Below are 18,416 nucleotides of genomic sequence, written 5' to 3' on the forward strand. Positions count from 1 at the left end.
CATAAACAAACAAACAAACAAATGAAGTCCAGGGCTGTCTGGGCATGATAGCACATGCTTTAACCCAGCACTCGAGAGGCAGAGGCTGACAGATCTATGAGTTCAAGGTCAGCCTGTTCTACATAAAGAAATTCAGGCCTGCCAGGGTTGAATAAAAATAAAAAGAAAGGAGCTGGAGAGATGACTCAGCAGTTAAAAGCACTGGCTGTTCTTCCAGAGGACCGGGGTTCAATTCCCAGCACCCACATGGAAGCTTACAACTGTCTGTAACTCCAGTTCCAGGGGATCTGATACCTTTACATCAATGCAATAAAATAAAGTTAAATAAATAATATTTAAAAAAATAAAAAGGAAAGGAAAAAGAAGTCCAAGGGCTGGAGAGATGACTTGGTGATTAAGAGCACTGGCTGCTCTTCCAAAAGACCTGGATTCCATTCCCAGCACCCACATGGTGGCTTCTAACCCTCTGTAACTCCGGTCCTAAGGAATCGGATGTCCTCTCCTAGCATCCTTGGTCATTGTGCAGACCAACATGCCAGTAAAACACTGGTACACATAAAATAAAATTAAAAAAAAAAATACAGAAGTCCAGGGCTGGGCACATAGCTCAGTGGCAGTGCATTCATCCTCGGGTACATTATGTACCAAGCCTGAATCTGTCTGTCTGTTTGTCTGTCTGTCTGTCTGTCTCTCTCTCTCTCTCTCTCACACACACACACACACACACCACACCATGGTGGTGCACACATCTATAATCTCAACACTCACAAGTCTAGATGCTGAGTTCCAGGGCGGCCTGGGGTGTTTAGATAGAACATGTCTCAAAAATTAATTAATTAAATTTTAAAAAAAGTTCAATGGCTCAGAAAGTGGAGAGGACTGTCTTCTACCCTCTCTTCCTTCTTTCCTTCCTCGCATCCATCCTTTAGTCATCCACTCAATATCTTAGAGAGCACAGCCCCTGCTCAGAGCCTGTGAGCAGAGCCATGAGCACGTGATGCTGTCTGCTCACAGATCCTCTCCTGGAGAACACAGTGCTGGCCGCAGGGACGGGGCTGTGCCCAGCGCATGCCTGCAACAGAGAAAGCATTTAATAAGATTTGTGGCATGAGTGACTAAATGCCCTTTTGAATCAGAGATGACACCACAACCCTTGGGCTGATGGGAGAAAAGAACCACTTGTTTAACCCTTTCCTGGCATGTCCCCTATCTTCTCTCTACCCTCAGTGGCTCTCGAGCCAGAGTCTGACTAGAGGGTGTAAAGGACAGGTGAATGTGGCAGCGTGGGCAGGTACCAGGCTCTAAGACTGCCAACCTGGCACCACCACTTGGCGAAGGGCACCTTCTTAAAACAACAAAGCCATGTCTCTAATTCAGTACTTCCTGTCTGTCTTGATAACATCACTTGTCGTGGAAGCCCACAGGTAGGTCCAGGGGTTGAGCAGACCTCTGGAACTTCGGGGACTGAGTAGCCAGGTAAGGGTGCTCTCCACAATAAGTTTCTAGCTGTGCCCAAAGGCACTGGGCAGAGGTAAGGTCTAATGCTCCAGGGAACAAGATGAGAGACCTGAGTTCCTTTGACATTGCCCTACAGGGAATCCCTAGATGGCTTCTAGTTGTCCCAGGTCCTTAGATGCTTCTCTGTGTGACTCTCAGGTTTCCTGAGACTGAAGAATAGGCCTGACACTGATTAGGAACCATCAACCTCAATTCCCAGTATGGCTGGGAAGTTCTTTGATAAGTCTAACTTCAGTATGCTTTACCATCTTGTGAGAAATTCCTGGACTTTTGGGGTACTTTATTACCCAATTCTCATCTAGCTCCACTTCCTGACTCAATTCTGTATGTTAAGCGTCTTCTTATACTTTCAAGATACTGGGGACCCATCAAATCAGCTCTACAACAGTGTGAATATGTCCATCCCGGTAGACATTAAGATGGCTGCCCCGTGGGTGGTAGGACCCGGGCAGACTCCAGACAGGCCCCCACCCCGGCCAGAGGGGCAGCCTGTGCCACCCCCAGAGCTCCAGGTAATAACCTAGGGGCCACGCCAGGCTCGCCAGCACCTGAGCCACCGGCAGCAGATAATGACGGGGGAGCTGGGCAGGCAGAGCCAACCCCTCAATCAGGAAGCAAATTAAAAAGGGGAGGAATCTCCCAGACAGACCACAACAATGAGGCCGGCCCCCTTTGCAGGCCATTGCCCGCTCTCCCCTCCCTGGCCCATTCTGCCTGCCATCTCTTGATACCCAACTCCTCTTTAATTGATCTTGCATGGGATCCAGCTCAGGGGGCTCTGAGTGGACCCTGGTTGCAGGTTAGCGGCTCTGCCTTGCTGTTGAGGATGGCGGCCTCTGATGGAGCCTTGTGTGCCAGACTGGCTTGAGAGAGGGCACCACATAGGATGAAAGATTATGGGTGGCCGAAGTGTAAAGATTCATAGAGAGACCGCCAATCTCTGGTTTGGCTGTCTCTTATACTCTATAAAGGAAGCCATTAAATCCAAAGCAACTCATAGCCATTACTTACGGACCCAATATCAGCCATTGAGACACCAAGGGAGAGCCAATGGCTAGCAGAAAACAAAAACCTCCAGTCCCTCAAGCTCACTTCTGTCCGATCAGCCATCAGACAGCTCGGAGACTAGGAGAAGACTTCACAGAAGGAGGGGGATGGACATGAGTTGAGTTTCAAAGGCTCTACATAGGTTCATACAACAGAGATCTGGAGGAAAAATGGGGAAGAGCATTTCACACAAGGGGCAATGTAGAGAATGGAAGCGTGTGGTCTGTAAACGTGGAGCCTGTGTGCCCTGTGGCTGGGCACTGGACAGTCAGAGGGAATACGGCTGGAAAAACAGCCTGGAGGCAGATGGGGGAATGGCACTTAAATTCCAGGCCAGAGAGCCTGGGTTTTCTCTAGTAGGTAGTGGGGGGATACTGAATGGTTTTGAGCTGCAGCATGACGTGAGCAGGCTGAGGCAACATTAGGAGAAGAGTTTTAACTTACCCAGAGGGGGGAAGTGATTTTATTTCTGCTTCTGCCTTTTTCTGTGGCTGCTGCCCAGCTAGCCTTTATCCCAGATCCCATTCCCCCCACTTTTGGTTGGAATCAGACTGACAACATGGAAACTTTCAACCTCCTTCAATTCTCAACCAACCCTTTCTGCCCCTGATCGCCTCTGGCTCCTTCCGCCTCCATCAGGTGATACTATCCCGCTAAAGGAGATAGGGGAGCTATTTGTCCACGCTCATGATAGATCTCTGGGGTTCAGACCCCCTGCCGTGTCCCCAGAGTTCTGCCTTAACTGCCACCCTCTCTAACTGAGGGGCTTTTAGAAGCTTGGGTGGCAAAGAGGCCTTTCTCTTTCTCTTGGCCATGGCTTCTCCACTCCCTTCACTAAGGAAGGCCCTGGAAGCAGACCTGTGTGGTATGAAGAGATAGTTCTTGCCCCCAAGGAGCTGCAACCAGCCGGGGAGATAAGACAACAGCCCCGTGGAAACAGAGCATGAGGCAATTCAGCTAGGGAAATTCCAGGAGCAGGCCACTGATGTTTGGATAAGAGCAGATTCCTAGAGAAGCAGACTCGGAGCCTGGAGCTTGGAGGATGGTCGACTTTCCCCAGGCCGGGACGGGTGCCAGTGGTAGACATGGCCTGAGCCACAGAGCGAGGACCACCGGGTGGGTGTATGGGAGAGCACCAGGGGATCCAGCCAGCTGGGGCCGTGGGTTTTTAGAGGAAGCGGAGACTGCAGAGGTTTTAAGGTCAAACCGTAGAGTCTGTGGTGTCACAGCAGAGCAGAGCACTGGCTGGGTTTGTTCGCAGGAAGGGAGTGGCATCTTAGGATGATGAATCTGTTTTTGGTCTGCAGGACAGCTTAGGTGGTAGGCAAGGAGGTTATGGAAAACCCATAGGAGGGGTTAGGGAGGTAGCCCGGTGGCTGAGTGCCTGATCAGACCTGATGTTCTGTCCTCAGCATGGCGGGGACAGACAGACAGACAGGCAGGCAGGCAGAGATGACATAGGCAACCAAGAACCCCATCAGGCAACTAAAGTTCCTCTGGCAGCAAGTTGGCACGTTCCTAGAATTTTCCCAGGACAGTGCCTAGTTCTTCTTCATTTGTTCATTTAATAAATAATTAAGAAATACAAAATGCCAGGCACTGGTTGGCTTTCTTCACCTCTAGCTGTCTGAGACCAGGTGAGAAGACAAAGACTTTCCCCCACACACACCTGGGGGACTTCAGCACATACCCCACTGCCCCCCCCAGCTAATCCATCAGCTCCTCCTTAGGAGCTGACCTGTGGAGGAAGCTCAGAGACATTCAGGCAGTGGGGAGCTTTGGGGGCAGGAGGCAGTCAGAGGGCGGGAAAGCAGAAGGGACAGCAGGATGCAGGAAGAACCTGTAGGTCATGGGGCCTGGAGAGCAAGGAGAGACGGGGATGTTACAGATAGGCCTCTGGGCTGATGGCAGGGGGGTGAAGGGAGGGAGGGGGAGAGGAGCGATAAATTAGAGATCTGGAGAAGGAAGCAGAGTCTTAGCAGGTGGGGTGGAGGGAGGGGGACAGGAGGCAAGCTCAGAGGAAATGGGCCCAGGCTCTGGAGACAAGAGTCTGGGTGTCTGAGCTGCCTAGGAGCCACCTGGAAGGTGTAGGCAGCGGCAACATCAAACTTGAGTTGCAGGGTTGGCTGGGGAGCGAGCTGGGGCTGGGGCTGGGGCTGGGGCTGGCTCCAGTGGGAACTGAAAGCCAGCTCCAGGGACCCGACTAGACCATTAACCATGCTGGTCTTCTAGCTGCTTCTCATTCTTCCCTTAAGACCAGGATGGGACTGAGGGTAAGGGCTGACTCCGGGGTATTATCAATGCCTCGCTCTCCCGCTCTGAGCCCCCTGGAGCCCATCCTATCCCCCTCCCATTGGTGGTGGGAAGACACATTATTAGGAGGGGAGGATGGAGGTGGGAAGGGAGAGGTCCCCTGGCAATCAGGGTCCCCTCCCCACCAGGCCGGCTGGCTTCACACCTCTGCTTCTGGTCCACTGGCCCTGGGGGAAGATAAACAGGCCCTGCAGGTCCACATCCAGAGCTGCGTCCTTGTCCTCTCTCAAATTCCCCCAGCCCCAGATTCTCCTGTCTTCTGGACTGGACCTGCTACCTAAGCATATGGAACCGATTGAAAGAATTTGTATGCTCACCTTATAATTTATGCAAATCAACTCTGTAATTAACTATAATTTGGAGGCATCCTTTGGTATTTCAGACATTTATCCATGAGGAAATGCCCTGGTGATAATACTCCTGTATTAACATTATTTACTCCACCTGTGTGGTCTCCTGAGCGCCGTCCCCCCCCTCACTGGGATTTTCTGGGCTGGAAGGTGGGGAGGGACAGGGAAGCCCCTCCTTGGAGCCAGCTTGGGTCTTGCCACACAGTCCCCTCTGTGCTGGCCCTGTCCTTTTCATTTTGTAAAAGACTGAAGGTGTGGCTTTGCCTCCCGAGTCCCCCCATCACTTTCTTCTCTCCTGCTTGATGGGTGGCTTTCTGCCACCTCGGTTTTCTCATCTCTGAAATGGGGAGAGGAAGAACCTGTTGGGGCCTTTACTCGATAATTACTGAAAAGCTAATGAAAAGACTGGGAATCCCCAGTCTGGAGACTGCTGGGAGGAGATGGAGGAGGAGTTAGGGAGAGGGTTCCCTGGCTCACCTGTGGGAGGGAGGTAGCAAGCTAGCTTGGGGATACTGGGGGTTCTGTGGGGGGGTGCACTGAAGCACCTGTCTTCAATGTTGAGGAGTGTGTGTGTGTGTGTGTGTGTGTGTGTGTGTACCCTACATGCCTATTCCCCGTGGTTGGGAATGGGACATGTCCTATGGGAATGCTCTCCTGTGTGGGTCAGAATGCCCAGCTTCAGAGACCTTCAGGAGGACAGCCTTAGGTATCACCCCCATTCGGCTTCCAGTCTCTCTGCTCCAGGCCATACTCCAGTCAGCCAGTGGGGCACTCTAAATTAGGCTCCTCTAAACATCTGGATTCACCTCTGGGCCCTTGCTCCCTTTCCAGCCTCAATCTCTTTGTTTTCCTGTGGGTCAGGGCCCACTGTCTGTAAAAGTCCATGGAGGGCATCAGTCTTACTTAGGGGACCCTTTGTCTATCCCAAGCCACCCAGTCAGTCTATGGGGCCTCTGTCCCCATTTGAGAATGAGAGGTTCCAGGCTCAAACAGTTTTCCATTGGCTCCTCCTAGGGTCTCCAAGTTGGGATTTGAACAAAACACTGCAGGGTGGGGGTGGGGGGAGGAGAACAGGCTCCTAGAGGTAAGCAAGACTTGTTGGAGTAACCAGAACTCTCTGGCTAGGAGCTTTTTGGGAAAGCCTGGCTTGGAGCCGTGTGTGTGTGTGTGTGTGTGTGTGTGTGTGTGTGTGTGTGTGTGTGTGTGTGTGTGTGTGTGTTTCGGGTCTTAAGAAAATGGAACTCCTTTTCTTTCCCACCAAGTCCAAGTCAATGGAAGAAAAACCTCAAAAGCCAGGGAGGCGGGGGTGGGGGAGGGAGAGAGGGAGAGGCTGGAATTCCGAGAGCCCCAGCACCACCAGTGTCCTCCCCAGCAATGTGCTCATTCCCTCCATCCCACAGGAACCACGGGGGCCCCTCTCCCACTGCCCACCCTGGACCCTGGAGAAGGAAGTCCTGTGCAGCACTCTGCCCCCACCCCCCAGCTGCCTCTTCCAGCTGCAGCCCTCCGTGCCTGGCAGCCCCGACAGACTCAGATCTCACTCACTACCGCTCCCCCCATGAGAATCAGGCCACTGCTTCCTGGATTATCCTAAAAGCTTCTGAGGCCGTGAGGACTTGGCAGCATCCGCCAGTGCTCCCACCTCCCTCCTTGTCTCTGACTGTCGCCTCCTTTATAAAGCCTGGCTCTCCTGTCACCCCACCTGCCCCTCACTGCTGCTGCCAGCTCCGGGCTCCATGGACTGGTAAGAAAGGCTGTGCCCTCTCTAGCACAGGGGACCTCTGCGAAGAAGACCAGGTCTCCACTCTAAAGAGACCACAGAGTCGAGTCTGGAGAGCTTGATGCTTCCTCAGCTGAAGAAAGGGGGTAAAAGGGAGATCTGTAGGGGGAGGGTGGACCCAAGAGGATACCTGGGAGGTTTTCAGAATGGGTTGGGCTGAGATCTGGGCAAAGATGTGGGGCAGGGATTCAAGACTGGGGACTCCAATTTGAAAAAAAAGTTATGAGTATATGTGAATAGGCATGCAGGGAACACACACACACACACACACACACACACACACACACACACACACACACGGTGTTCTAAGAGGTGCTCATCCTTTAGACTAAAAACAGAAGATAGAGTCTAGTGATATTTGGATCTAGCCAAGAATCAGTACCCAGCACACTCCCTGACCCTACTGGACTCCCGATGTCTGTTAGATAAGTGGGGGGTACATAAAACAATTTGACCCATATCTGGACTGTGCCTGGTTTTCAAAGAATCTGGGAGAGTTGACAGAGACAGGAGGAAAGTGCTGGTGTCCCAGGTCACCAGCTTGGGGAAACCTGTGTGGAGCTGGGAGTGAGGGACTAGGAACCCAGGAGGTAGGTAGGGTCTAGCCTGCTCTGCCTCTAACTTGATGTGTGACTTTGAGCTACATGTCTCCCTGTTAAGGGTTTCAATTTTCCTGTCAGTACTCGGATCAGACCATTTTTACTGTTAGAACAATTTTGTTGTTGTCTTTTGAGATAAGGTTTCATGTAGCGCAGGCTGGCCTTAAACTTACTCTATAGCTAAGGACAACCTTGGATTCCTGAGCCCCTGCCTCCACTTCCCCAGAGTTGGGATTCCAGGTGTTCATCACCACATCCAGTTTTCTTAGGCGCTGGGGACTGAAACCAGGGCCTCATTCATGCTAAGTAAGTGCTCTGCCACCTGAGCCCCATCTCCAGCCCCGCATGGGGTGATCTCTACAGGCAATATGGGAGTCTGGGAAGGAACACCTGTGTGGAATGTGATTTGTTCAGTAATTCAAGGTAGATCAATCCACCCTATCAGACACGAGATGTCAGTGGCTTGGACCCAGGGATCTGCTAAGGATGCTGTTCCCTTCATCTTAGGGACCTAGGGAGCAACTCCCAGAGCCATCACTTCCGTCATGGTGAAGCCAGACAGAAGAGCAGGTAGAATGTGGGTTTTGGAGCCTTACCTATCTGGACTCAGTTTCCTCTTTTATCTGTTAATATCGCTCTAATCTTGGGCAGGTCACTTAGCTTCTTTGATCCCTAACTTCCTCATCTGTACAATGGGAATGATAATAATAATTACTTTGTTGCATGCTCATGAGAATTAGAGGTATTTGTGGGAAGTGAGTACCTGGACTACACATAGTAGGTGCTCAATAAAGAAATGCTGCTTCTGATGAACACCCCGACCAAGGAGGCTGCTGTGGCACAAAGTGGATCACTTACTATACAAGAAGTTTGAGATAAGGGCTGGCAGAGACTTGGGAACATCTGTCTAAGACTGAGAGAATGAGAGGAAGAAATAGAATCGGACCACGTTCTGAGCACACCTTGGTTTGTGTGAAGGGCAGTTCGATACGGAGTCAGGATGAGCGCACAGGCTGTGGTGACCTTGGCAATCAAGTCAGTATTGGATCACAGCTCTCATTTGGTAGGAAAACATCGAGCAAGTAGGAAATGGAACTAGTTGGAAGCAGAGGAATGAGGTCCAGGTTGTCTGAAAGAAAGAGAGCTAGGCAGGACAGAGAGGTGGAATGGCTGAGCGGTCCTGGGGTGACTTCCCCACAGCTGAAGTTCAGGCTGAGGAGCCCCGCGGGCAGATGCAGGGTCTCTGCTCCAGGATGGGGCGGTGTAAAGGGGAAAGCGAGGTGGGGTTTCTGCCGTTCTTTTCCTAGTTGCTTCCCAAGAAAAGATGGACAGCGCTGGGGAAATAAGGCAGACAGACACCTGTAAATGGACCTGTGGGGATTCAGGCTGACCTCAGCTTAGCTCATGCCTGCCCGGCTGGAAGAACAGTAGAGCGGCGGTTCTCAGCCTTCCTAATGCTTCCATCCTTTAATACAGCTCCTCATGGTGTGGTGACCCCCAACCATAAAATTATTTCGTTGCTACTTCGTAACTGTAATTTTGCCACTGGTATGAGCCATACTGTAAATATCTGATAGTCAGGGATATCTGATGTGCAACCCCCAAAGGGGTGGAGACCCACAGCTGTGGGGACTGGAATATCAGGGTCTGATCAATATTGCTCCAGGAAGTCTTGCTCCATATTCACCCAAGTCAGGCTCTGAACCCCCCCACATTATGACCCCTAACTGGGCTCTAGAGGTAACTAAGGACTGAGAATGAAAACCCCCGCTAGTCAGGATTTGGAGGTTGGTTGAGTACACCAACCGTGTTGATAAGAAGTGTGAGTCTGGACACAAAGAGCCAAAGGAATTCTTAAGAATTTTTGTTATGTAATCCTAAGGGCAGGGAAGAGGGAAGAACAGTAGATCCCAGATGATCACCAGTCTCTCCCTAATATGTCTTCCGCTTCCAAACGCCCATCCTTCAGCCCGCCAGGTGTGCTGAGGAACCCAGGCATAGAACAACCTATAGAACAACCTAATCCTCGAGGGCTGGTGTAAAAGACGTATTGATGGGGCCAGAATTTAGGTTTGTGAACTTCGAGTCCAAAGATCTTTCTGAATGTGCTTGAATCTGCACGTGTTTCTGGGAACAAATTTATTGTGAAGATGTTTAAGGGTTTATTCTGTTTCTAGCAGGGGCTTCGAGGAATTTGCTCTTCTAGGTACGATTTATTAAAGCCTCCGGAACCCCTCAGAGCTTGTACCCACGTTGTCCAGGTGAAGGACTCCAGTTTTAGAAAATACAAAGGTGTTCAAATAGGTAAAGCGCTGACCGCTGGGTACACGCATTGCCGGTGAGAAGGCGGATGGATTCAGTTAAGCTGGATGCTTCAGTGTGTCTCAAAAGGGAACAGAGGGCAGATAAACTAATCGGAGTGAAATGAGGACTGAAAACCCGGCACTAGTTAACACCCGTGATCCTAGAATTTGGGAGGTTGAGGCAGGAAGATTGGTGCATAGCGAGGGCAAACGAGTGATTTCCCAGCCAGCCTGGGCTACAGAGTGAGAGCCAGCTTCAAAAAGCGAAGAAAGAAAAAGAAAAAGAGTCCGTAGTGGCGAGATTAAATCAGTTAAATTACAGAAGTCTCGGAAATGGATTGTAAAGAGGGCGGAAGGAAAGCCAGCCGCGATAAGGAAAGAAACAACTTCTGAAAATCGCTCAGAAATTCCGTGTCAAAAAGGGTCACCTAGGGAGGTCAACCTGCGGGATTGGGAGGCAGCGGGAAAGACACGGGAGCTACTTCTATTCAGGCCACCAGGGCAGAGAGTTGGGGGGACTCTGGAACCCACCTGAGTTCGAGGTAGGGATCTCAGAATTTCCACCAATTCGGATCTTGAGAATTTTGTTTAGGCGAGTGGCGCCGTGGATGCCCTGAAAATGTGGCTTTGCGTACGTGCGTTTCTTTCCTCCAAGGAATCCAAGACCTTTCTCTAAACTTAGATACTCGGCTGAGACTCGGAAAGAGCCCGTGGCAAAAAGACACGCTCAGTCCGTTGCTGAACTGTTCCTTCCCAGGGCCATTCAGGTGCCTGCCCAACCCTCGGATCCAAATGCGCGGCAGCAACCCCGCGTAAGGGCTGAGCAACCCGGACTCGGAGGAAGGCGGCGGGTTTACGCGGTGGACTACGATGTCGCTAGGCTGGTCACCTGAGGGACAGTGGAGAGGGCACACTGAAAGGATCTCGGGACCAGTGAGACCGGAGATTGGGGAAGACATTGAGGGGATGGTGATCACCCAGAAAGTCCAGTGACCAGATAGAGAGGAGGATCTCAGGAAAACGGGAGGGAAAGTACGGCGCACTGTGGTGGCAGAGGGAGGGCAGCGGCGTAGCCAAAATACACTTCTCATGGCCTAGGCCTGGGGGTGGGCCAGGCAGAAACTTGGTCTTTAAGATTCCTTTTTTCCTCAGTTCTAGCACTGCGAGGCCAGGACGCGTGTGTCAAAAGCACTGGTAGCCACACGCGTCCTAGGGTAGGCTCGATAGCTCTGCCAGGACCCTTGGTCCTTCCTCCCATCCGGGGTCTGAACCGTGTCCCCCGCCGGACCGAACCAGCTGCGGGCTAGATTTCCGCGGGATCGCACGGGTCTTTGAACATGGGAAAAACTCTCAGCTCAGGCCCCTAACTCGGGGAGTGGTGGGGACCTGGGAGGAGCGAGGGAGAGGAAGGGAAATGGCCTGGTGAGCCAACCTTCTCGCCCGCCCCCTCCTCGCACTGGGCTGGGCCTCGCCTCCAGCCCAGCCAGCCAGAGCCAGCAAGGGTTAAAGGCGGCGGCAGGTGAGGTGGGCGGGGCCGCGGGTTCGGGGGGGAAAAAGGAGCGCAGGGGAGAGGATGAAGGCACAGAGCGCGGTGAGTCACGGGCGGAGCTGGCCTCGCTTGCTCGCTTACTCGCTCACCGGCGCCCGCCCGCCCTCCACCCTCCCGCCGGCTCTCACCGCCTCCACCGCCGCCGATCGCCGGGTCTGGTCGCGGCCCCAGCTTGCCCTCGGCTCCTGTCCCACGTCGCTGAGAACCGGCCAGCGCGCAGGGCTCATGAGCGCCCGCCTGTAGCGCGCCAGCAGCCTGCGGTGCCCGGAGCCCGAGCGCAACCGCCAGGTAGGAGCCGGGGTCCGCTGGGCCAGGGGCGCGCGCGCGCGGCGGACATCCGAGGGGAAAGGTGCTCCCAACACATGGCAGCCTGCGCTGGCCTCATGGGGAGGGTGGTCTTAAAGGATCCGAGGGGCTGAGAGCCCAGGCGGAGGAAAAACCGGGAGGACGGGAGGGACTGGAGGGACCAAGGGAGTTTGGGAACTGGGGAAACTCGAGCAACTGGGACAACCGGAGGACTGGAACATTGAAAACGATGTTTGAACGGAAGTCCCCACCGCCTGGGCACTGGGAATCGGGAAAGGCAGACGATCCAATGGAACTTAAAGACGTCTCTACCCTCTTTCTCGAATTGGGGAGTCGGCGTGCTCGCTCTGCTTTCTGTTAGGGCAACCTTGATTGCAGGCCACTGCACTCTAGGCCTGGGCTCAAGCTCTCGGTCCAGAGAGGCCCCTCCGCAGCCTGGGTCATCTTAGCCTTCCCATCCCCCCCAGACCCTGGGGCAGTTCCCAGGCGCCAAAAGCTATTAGGGTCCCAGGCCTCACTGCTCCAGCCCAACCCCTTCTGGGCTACCCCGCCCCGGCCTAAGGCTCCGTTCCTGCTGCTTCACCCTGTTCCTTTCTTGTGGTAAGGCTGCCAGAGCCTGAGTAGGCACCCGGGTCCTCCTCCTCCCTGCCTCTCCCAGACTACCAATGCTACCACCTTGGTCCCAGAGGCCCGAGATTGGTACGGTCAGCTGAGCCCTGCTAGGGGAAGGCCCTACCTAAATCATTGGCCTCCTCCACGTCAGCCCACACACAGGCAAGATTCCAAGGCTCTGGGGAGAGATGGAGAGAAGACTGGGACCTTCAGGTCATAAATTTGTGGTGGAGAAAGCGGTGGAGGTTTTAAGGTTTCTTTATTTTATTTTATTTAAAAAAAACAAACAAACAAAAAAAAAAAAACAAAAAAAAAAACCAGGGTCTCATTTCTGAGCCCAGGCTAAACTCAGAAGCCTTCTGTCTCAGCCTCCTGATGCTGGGATTATTTATTAGATGGTCCCCAGCATGCTTAGCAGCTTCTCTCTTCCTTCTCTTCTTTTTCTTTTATCTCCCTCTCCCTCACCCCTTCCCGGGCTGGCCTGGGACTCTGCGTTCTTCCGTTTCATTTTCCTGAGTGCGTAGATTGAAGGCTTGCATCACCACACCCAGGCCAGATCTGTAGGTTTCTGCTGGGGCCCTTGGGTTTCTAATGTTTTGAGAAAGAGAACTGATTCACAGAGGTACTGCACGGTGTAGGCATGTTGACTGAACGAGTCGATAAACATTTTATTCTAGTCATTGCTTCACGTTTTGCTTTCTTAAATAAGCGCAGGCTCAGGACAGTCGCCCTCAACCCTTGGCTGGACATTAGAGTCTTCTAAGGGAGGGGCTTTTCCCAGCGCTTGCCTGCCCTTGAGTTCTGGGATGAGGGATGCCCATCTCCTCCGAACTCTGGTGCTGCCTTCCCTAAGGGAAGAGCGGTTATATTTTTGTGACTTTCTAACAAGCTCTTCTCTGGGTGACCCCTTTCTCTGGTAACCCCTCCCAGATTCATATGGGGGGGGAGGGAGTGGGTTTGGTGGGCAGAGTCAATCAAACTAGGCAGGGAGCCGGGGAGTGAGTGTATGGAGAGATTAAATGCTGTTCCACATCGCTACAGCAGGTCTGTGATTGGCTTTGCCAAAACGCTCAGGACCTGTTCTGTTCTCAAGCAGCCAGAAGCATATGCCCGTCCTATCGGTGTCCAGAGTTAGACTTGGGCTAAGACGAATCTAGATCATCCATTTAGGTTGGTAGCAGGTCTGCAGGGGGAAATCCCAGGCACTATGTAGAGATGGTTCGGGCAGCATTGGGACCAAGCCAACTCCTGGAGGAGCTGAGTCCTAAGGGCGGGGTCACTTAGAGGAAAGGCCATTCTGTGCCCTGACCTGGACTTTCACATTTCTCCTTCCTAGCATTCCCAGGCTCTAACTGATTTGCAGTATCCACCCAGAGGCACGCCCCTCTTTTCCTGTTAGGGGTTCGGAAGGAGCGCTTTGCTGGGAAGGGGTCTGGGTTAGGAGGGAAAGTATGCAGGTCACCTTCCTTACGTCTCATTTTTGCCTCCCCTAGGTCCCACCTGAGGTGCCCTTGACCGTCCCTGCCCTCACCCCACCCCGGATCCCGGCAATGCTAACCGCTGTCTGTGGCTCTCTGGGCAGCCAGCACACCGACGCGCCTCACGCATCACCACCGCGCCTCGACCTGCAGCCTCTCCAGACATACCAGGGTCACACGAGCCCCGAGGTCGGGGACTACCCCTCCCCGCTGCAGCCTGGAGAGCTGCAGAGCCTCCCGCTGGGCCCGGAGGTAGACTTCTCACAGGGCTATGAGTTGCCAGGGGCCTCCTCGCGGGTAACCTGCGAGGACCTGGAAAGCGACAGTCCCTTGGCTCCGGGACCCTTTTCCAAGCTCCTGCAGCCGGACATGTCACATCATTACGAATCGTGGTTCCGGCCGACTCACCCAGGCACGGAGGATGGCTCGTGGTGGGACCTACATCCCGGCACCAGCTGGATGGACCTCCCCCATACTCAAGGAGCGCTGACCTCACCTGGCCACCCGGGGGCGCTTCAGCCCGGGTTGGGAGGATACGTCGGAGACCACCAGCTCTGTGCTCCGCCGCCCCACCCGCACCCGCACCACCTCCTGCCAGCCGCGGGTGGTCAGCACCTCCTAGGGCCACCCGACGGGGCTAAGGCCTTGGAAGCGGCGGCGCCAGAGTCCCAAGGGCTGGATTCCAGTCTGGATGCGGCGGCCCGACCCAAAGGCTCCCGGCGGTCTGTGCCCCGCAGCTCAGGGCAGACCGTGTGTCGCTGCCCCAACTGCCTGGAGGCGGAGCGACTCGGGGCTCCGTGCGGGCCCGATGGGGGCAAGAAGAAGCATTTGCACAACTGCCACATCCCCGGCTGCGGGAAAGCCTACGCCAAGACGTCGCATCTGAAGGCTCACCTGCGGTGGCACAGCGGCGACCGTCCCTTCGTGTGCAACTGGCTTTTCTGTGGCAAGCGCTTCACGCGCTCCGACGAGCTGCAGCGCCACCTTCAGACCCACACCGGGACCAAGAAGTTCCCCTGTGCCGTCTGCAGCCGAGTCTTCATGCGCAGCGACCACCTGGCCAAGCACATGAAAACCCACGAGGGCGCCAAAGAGGAGGCGGCGGCGGCGGCGGCCCAGGGCGAGGCCAAGGCCGGTGGCGCGGTGGAGCCGCCCGGGGGCAAAGGCAAACGAGAGGCCGAAGGCAGCTCGGCGTCCTCCAACTGATCCCCGGGGATGTCGCATCCCTGCCGATCTTTTTAGAGGGGCGGCCTGAGTAAGAGGGGAAGGTGGTTATTTATTGACGGTGAGGGGATGGGGAGAGGGGCGCTAGGGATTTTTTTAGTTTCTGGGGCTAGATGGGAGGCTATTTGAAGGTTTAGGCTGCCCGGAGCTAAACGTGCCCCTCGCTTCTTTTCTTTCTCACTATTTCACCCTCCCCCGAGTTGCTGAAGGGTTAGGATGGATCACCCCGACCGTGTGGAGGGGTTTGATTAGTAGAAATGGCACGTCCCAGGAGCTGAGGGGAAGGGAGACTGGCTCGGGGCGTTGGGGGTAGCTGTCTGGACATGTCTTTCGCTCCTGGGAACCCGGACATAAAAGCGCCTCGGAGCCGCCCTAAGGCCTAGGCCCCTTTCATCCCCCTTCGAGTGCTTCTCCCTCTAAAATTTCCGGAGAGAGAGCGGAGATGAGGTGGGGGAGCCTGGGGTGGTTCCCCTTAAGGGGCTGTCTATCTAGCTCGGAGGGTTGTTACTATAGAATGAACTCCCTTCCAAGAATTCCTTATAAGCCCTTCCAGATTCCGTCTACGAGAGCCAGGGAGGGCACAGCTTCGCAGCCGGAGCTGTGAGCCGGAGGTCAGAGTTACATGGAGGAGAGGAATTTAGCGGAGAGGTCTTCTTACAAAACGGAAGACGTTTGGCATGGTGGGGGGGGGGGTAAGGGACGGAAGAACGAACCCCTTCTTCCCTTTTCAATCTAATTCAACCCTTAACTCTTAGACCTTTTAAAAGAAATCAAATTCAGTCGCCTACTAGGTAGTTTTCTGAACCACCAGCATCAGCTCCGGAGTTGACATGGACCCCCCCACCTCCCCCCCACAGGTCCCCACCCTTTTCTTTCCCTTTAGGGATGGAAGGGAGAGGGGTCCTTCCACGGTTTGGGGTTGTCCTAGCAGAGGACAGTGGAAGACCCTGCCCCTGTCTGGACTCCCCTGGCCCTCTCTTTTTAGATTGACCCTTCCATGTCCCCTCCACGCTGTAGAAACCTCCCCCCTCACCCCCGTGGGAAATCTTCCACACGAGTGGGTCTCTACCGGAGGGATTCTAGGAAGCTGTTTCTTTGTACCCCTTCTTAGATGCTAGAAATACATTTGGGTTTTGATCACAGGGTGGGGAGGGTAGACCTCTGCCCGGCAGACCGCAGGACCCTGAGGCTGGGGGCACTCTCAGGTTTGAGGTAGAGGCCTGGAGTGCCTCCCACCTCTCTCTTGCTCGTTTCTCTCCACCCAGAACCCTCTGCAGGGAATAGCTGTGTGTTAATTTTTAAGTTATAAGCAAAGGGTATTTTATTTAAGAATTAGGGCGTGAGTGTGTATATGTGTGTGTCTGTGCCTGTCTGTCTGTATGTATGTGTTTCTCTACTGAGCCTGGGGTCTCTTGAGACCCCATCTTGTTCATCCCGTCCAAGGTCTGGGGCCTAGACCCACAGTATCTCTTTCTCCATTGGGGATGCTGGAGCCCAGTCCAAGGACTGGGAGCTGTATGGGAAGTAGGGGCTGGGATCTGGGTAGGAATATGTGTCTGTGTAGAAAGGGCCCCTCCTCAAAAGGGACAGGGTGACTCCCTGTGGGACTTAGGGGCCTGAAGTAGTTTAAGAATAAGGTTCTTTCTGTACCCCCTCTTTTCCCCACCTCCTGCTCACCTAGCCAGAGGTCCCCTTTCTTAACCAAGAGGGCCGAGGGAAGAGCAGAGCTGCCAGGCCTGCAGGCTGCCTGGCTAGGTACAGAGGGGAGAAAGAAGGGCACCGTGGGTGGGGTGTGGGGTGCTTTCTCCTCCACCCATCGAAACCAGCCACCCTTCTCCCTGTGCGACCAAGACAACTTTTTCCAGTGACCATTCTTAGGGGAACTCCTACATGGGTGTGGGGGGGGGACGTGCATGCTCCCCATCATAGATGCCCTGAACCCTAAGATCTGCAGGGGGGGGGAGCGGGGGGCTTTGGATAGTTTTTGTCTGCCCTGCCCTTTACCAATCTAGGTTTCTCAGCTGCCTGCCCTTCTAGGCAGCCCTCCCTAGAGGAAAATGTAGGAATTTTTTTTTCTTTAACTGCTGTGAACCCACTTGGGGGGAGGGAAGGAGGAGGCAGAACAGCCTGTGTGTTTTTTTATGCAACAATAAAGTCATCAACCAACCACATTCTTGCTTCATTTGTCGTCCAGCTCAGCATCCTCTTTTTGACTCTGTCCCTCCACAGTGACTGGGTAGGGGGATCCTCGGGCAAGCATCACCTCTATTCAGTTGGTTGGGTCAGAGCTTGGATCTGATCCTATCTTGAAGGGGCTAAGGAGAAAAAGGCTGCTCCTGAATCAATAGCCTCTGGTATTCACCTCATAAGATGTCCTCCCTCCCCTGAGATCCCCTCCCCTGAGATCCCTTCCCCCGGCTGGCCACTTGGCTCTCTCTCCCCACCCCCATGGGAGCATGCATGTCAGCCGGTCCCTCTGGCTGGGAGTGAGATGGGGGTGACTGACGGCGATTTCTTCACCCAGGATGATCCCTATCAGAGACAAGGCGATGAAAGGCAGCCATGGTATCTGATGGGCGCCTGCCCAGCTGGAAAGGCTGAGGGAAAGGTTGCTTCTACTACTCAAAGCGAGAATCCTGCCAGGGTTACGCAACCGCCGCCGTGTGCAGAGACGCACCCTCACGGGACTCACTGGCTTCAGAGAGACCAGAAATGCCCACCCATAGTTGGCACCTAATTCGTGTCAAGTGAGTGAAAGCCTTATGGAGGTGATAGGGGGGTCAGCTTTTGTTTTGTTTCCTGTCTCTGAAGGACAAGGTTGGTCACGGTGTCCTTTCACCGTCCCAACTTTTTACTCATTTTTTTTTTTTTCCTGCAAATGTATTGTTTTCTTCTCATGCGATTCCTAGCCCTAACTACAACCCCTAACATTTCTCCAGCCGCATCTGGTTCTCAGATTGGCCCATCCTATCAAATGTCTGAGAGATTTTGGGGTTTCCGTGTTTAAGGGAACATTGGAAGGGGGCATCGGGATGATTTAGGGTCTGAGGTTGGGGGCCACAGCGCACCTGTTTCCATCTGTTACTGGATTTTAACAGCACAGAGCCTTTGTTTACCTGTGGCTTCCTGCCTGAGGCACTCCTGCGGGGTACCTCTTTTGTCTTCCTGGTTCTGGGGGGAATTAGACCCCAGAAACCTGGTGAGTCCCTCCTCTCCATAACTGCCTCCAGGGACAGGAGGGCAGCTGTAGGGCCGGCTTGGCTTGTCTGGGCAGGGCCAGGGCCCTGCCTGCCTCCTTCTCCTGCAACTCCTCCAGCTGACCTGCATTCTTAGCAGG

The 18,416-nt window shown here is 53.9% G+C and overlaps 1 protein-coding gene across 1 annotated transcript; it reads left to right on the top strand.

Moving 5' to 3' along the window:
- Positions 1-11,473: 11,473 nt before the first annotated feature.
- Sp6 (Sp6 transcription factor) lies at positions 11,474-17,248 on the top strand. The gene is made up of 2 exons (XM_006971881.4): positions 11,474-11,747; positions 13,871-17,248. Exon 2 carries the CDS (start codon positions 13,928-13,930, stop codon positions 15,059-15,061), a length of 1,134 nt encoding a protein of 377 aa, XP_006971943.2. The 5' UTR covers positions 11,474-11,747; positions 13,871-13,927; the 3' UTR covers positions 15,062-17,248.
- The last annotated feature ends 1,168 nt before the right edge of the window (positions 17,249-18,416 follow it).

The sequence above is a fragment of the Peromyscus maniculatus genome, chromosome 8 (genome assembly GCF_049852395.1).
Source record: "Peromyscus maniculatus bairdii isolate BWxNUB_F1_BW_parent chromosome 8, HU_Pman_BW_mat_3.1, whole genome shotgun sequence".
NCBI lineage: Eukaryota > Metazoa > Chordata > Mammalia > Rodentia > Cricetidae > Peromyscus > Peromyscus maniculatus.

Excerpts from the sequence above, each read along its gene's own strand:
- Sp6 (XM_006971881.4), top strand. The coding sequence starts at position 13,928 with ATGCTAACCGCTGTCTGTGGCTCTCTGGGCAGCCAGCACACCGACGCG.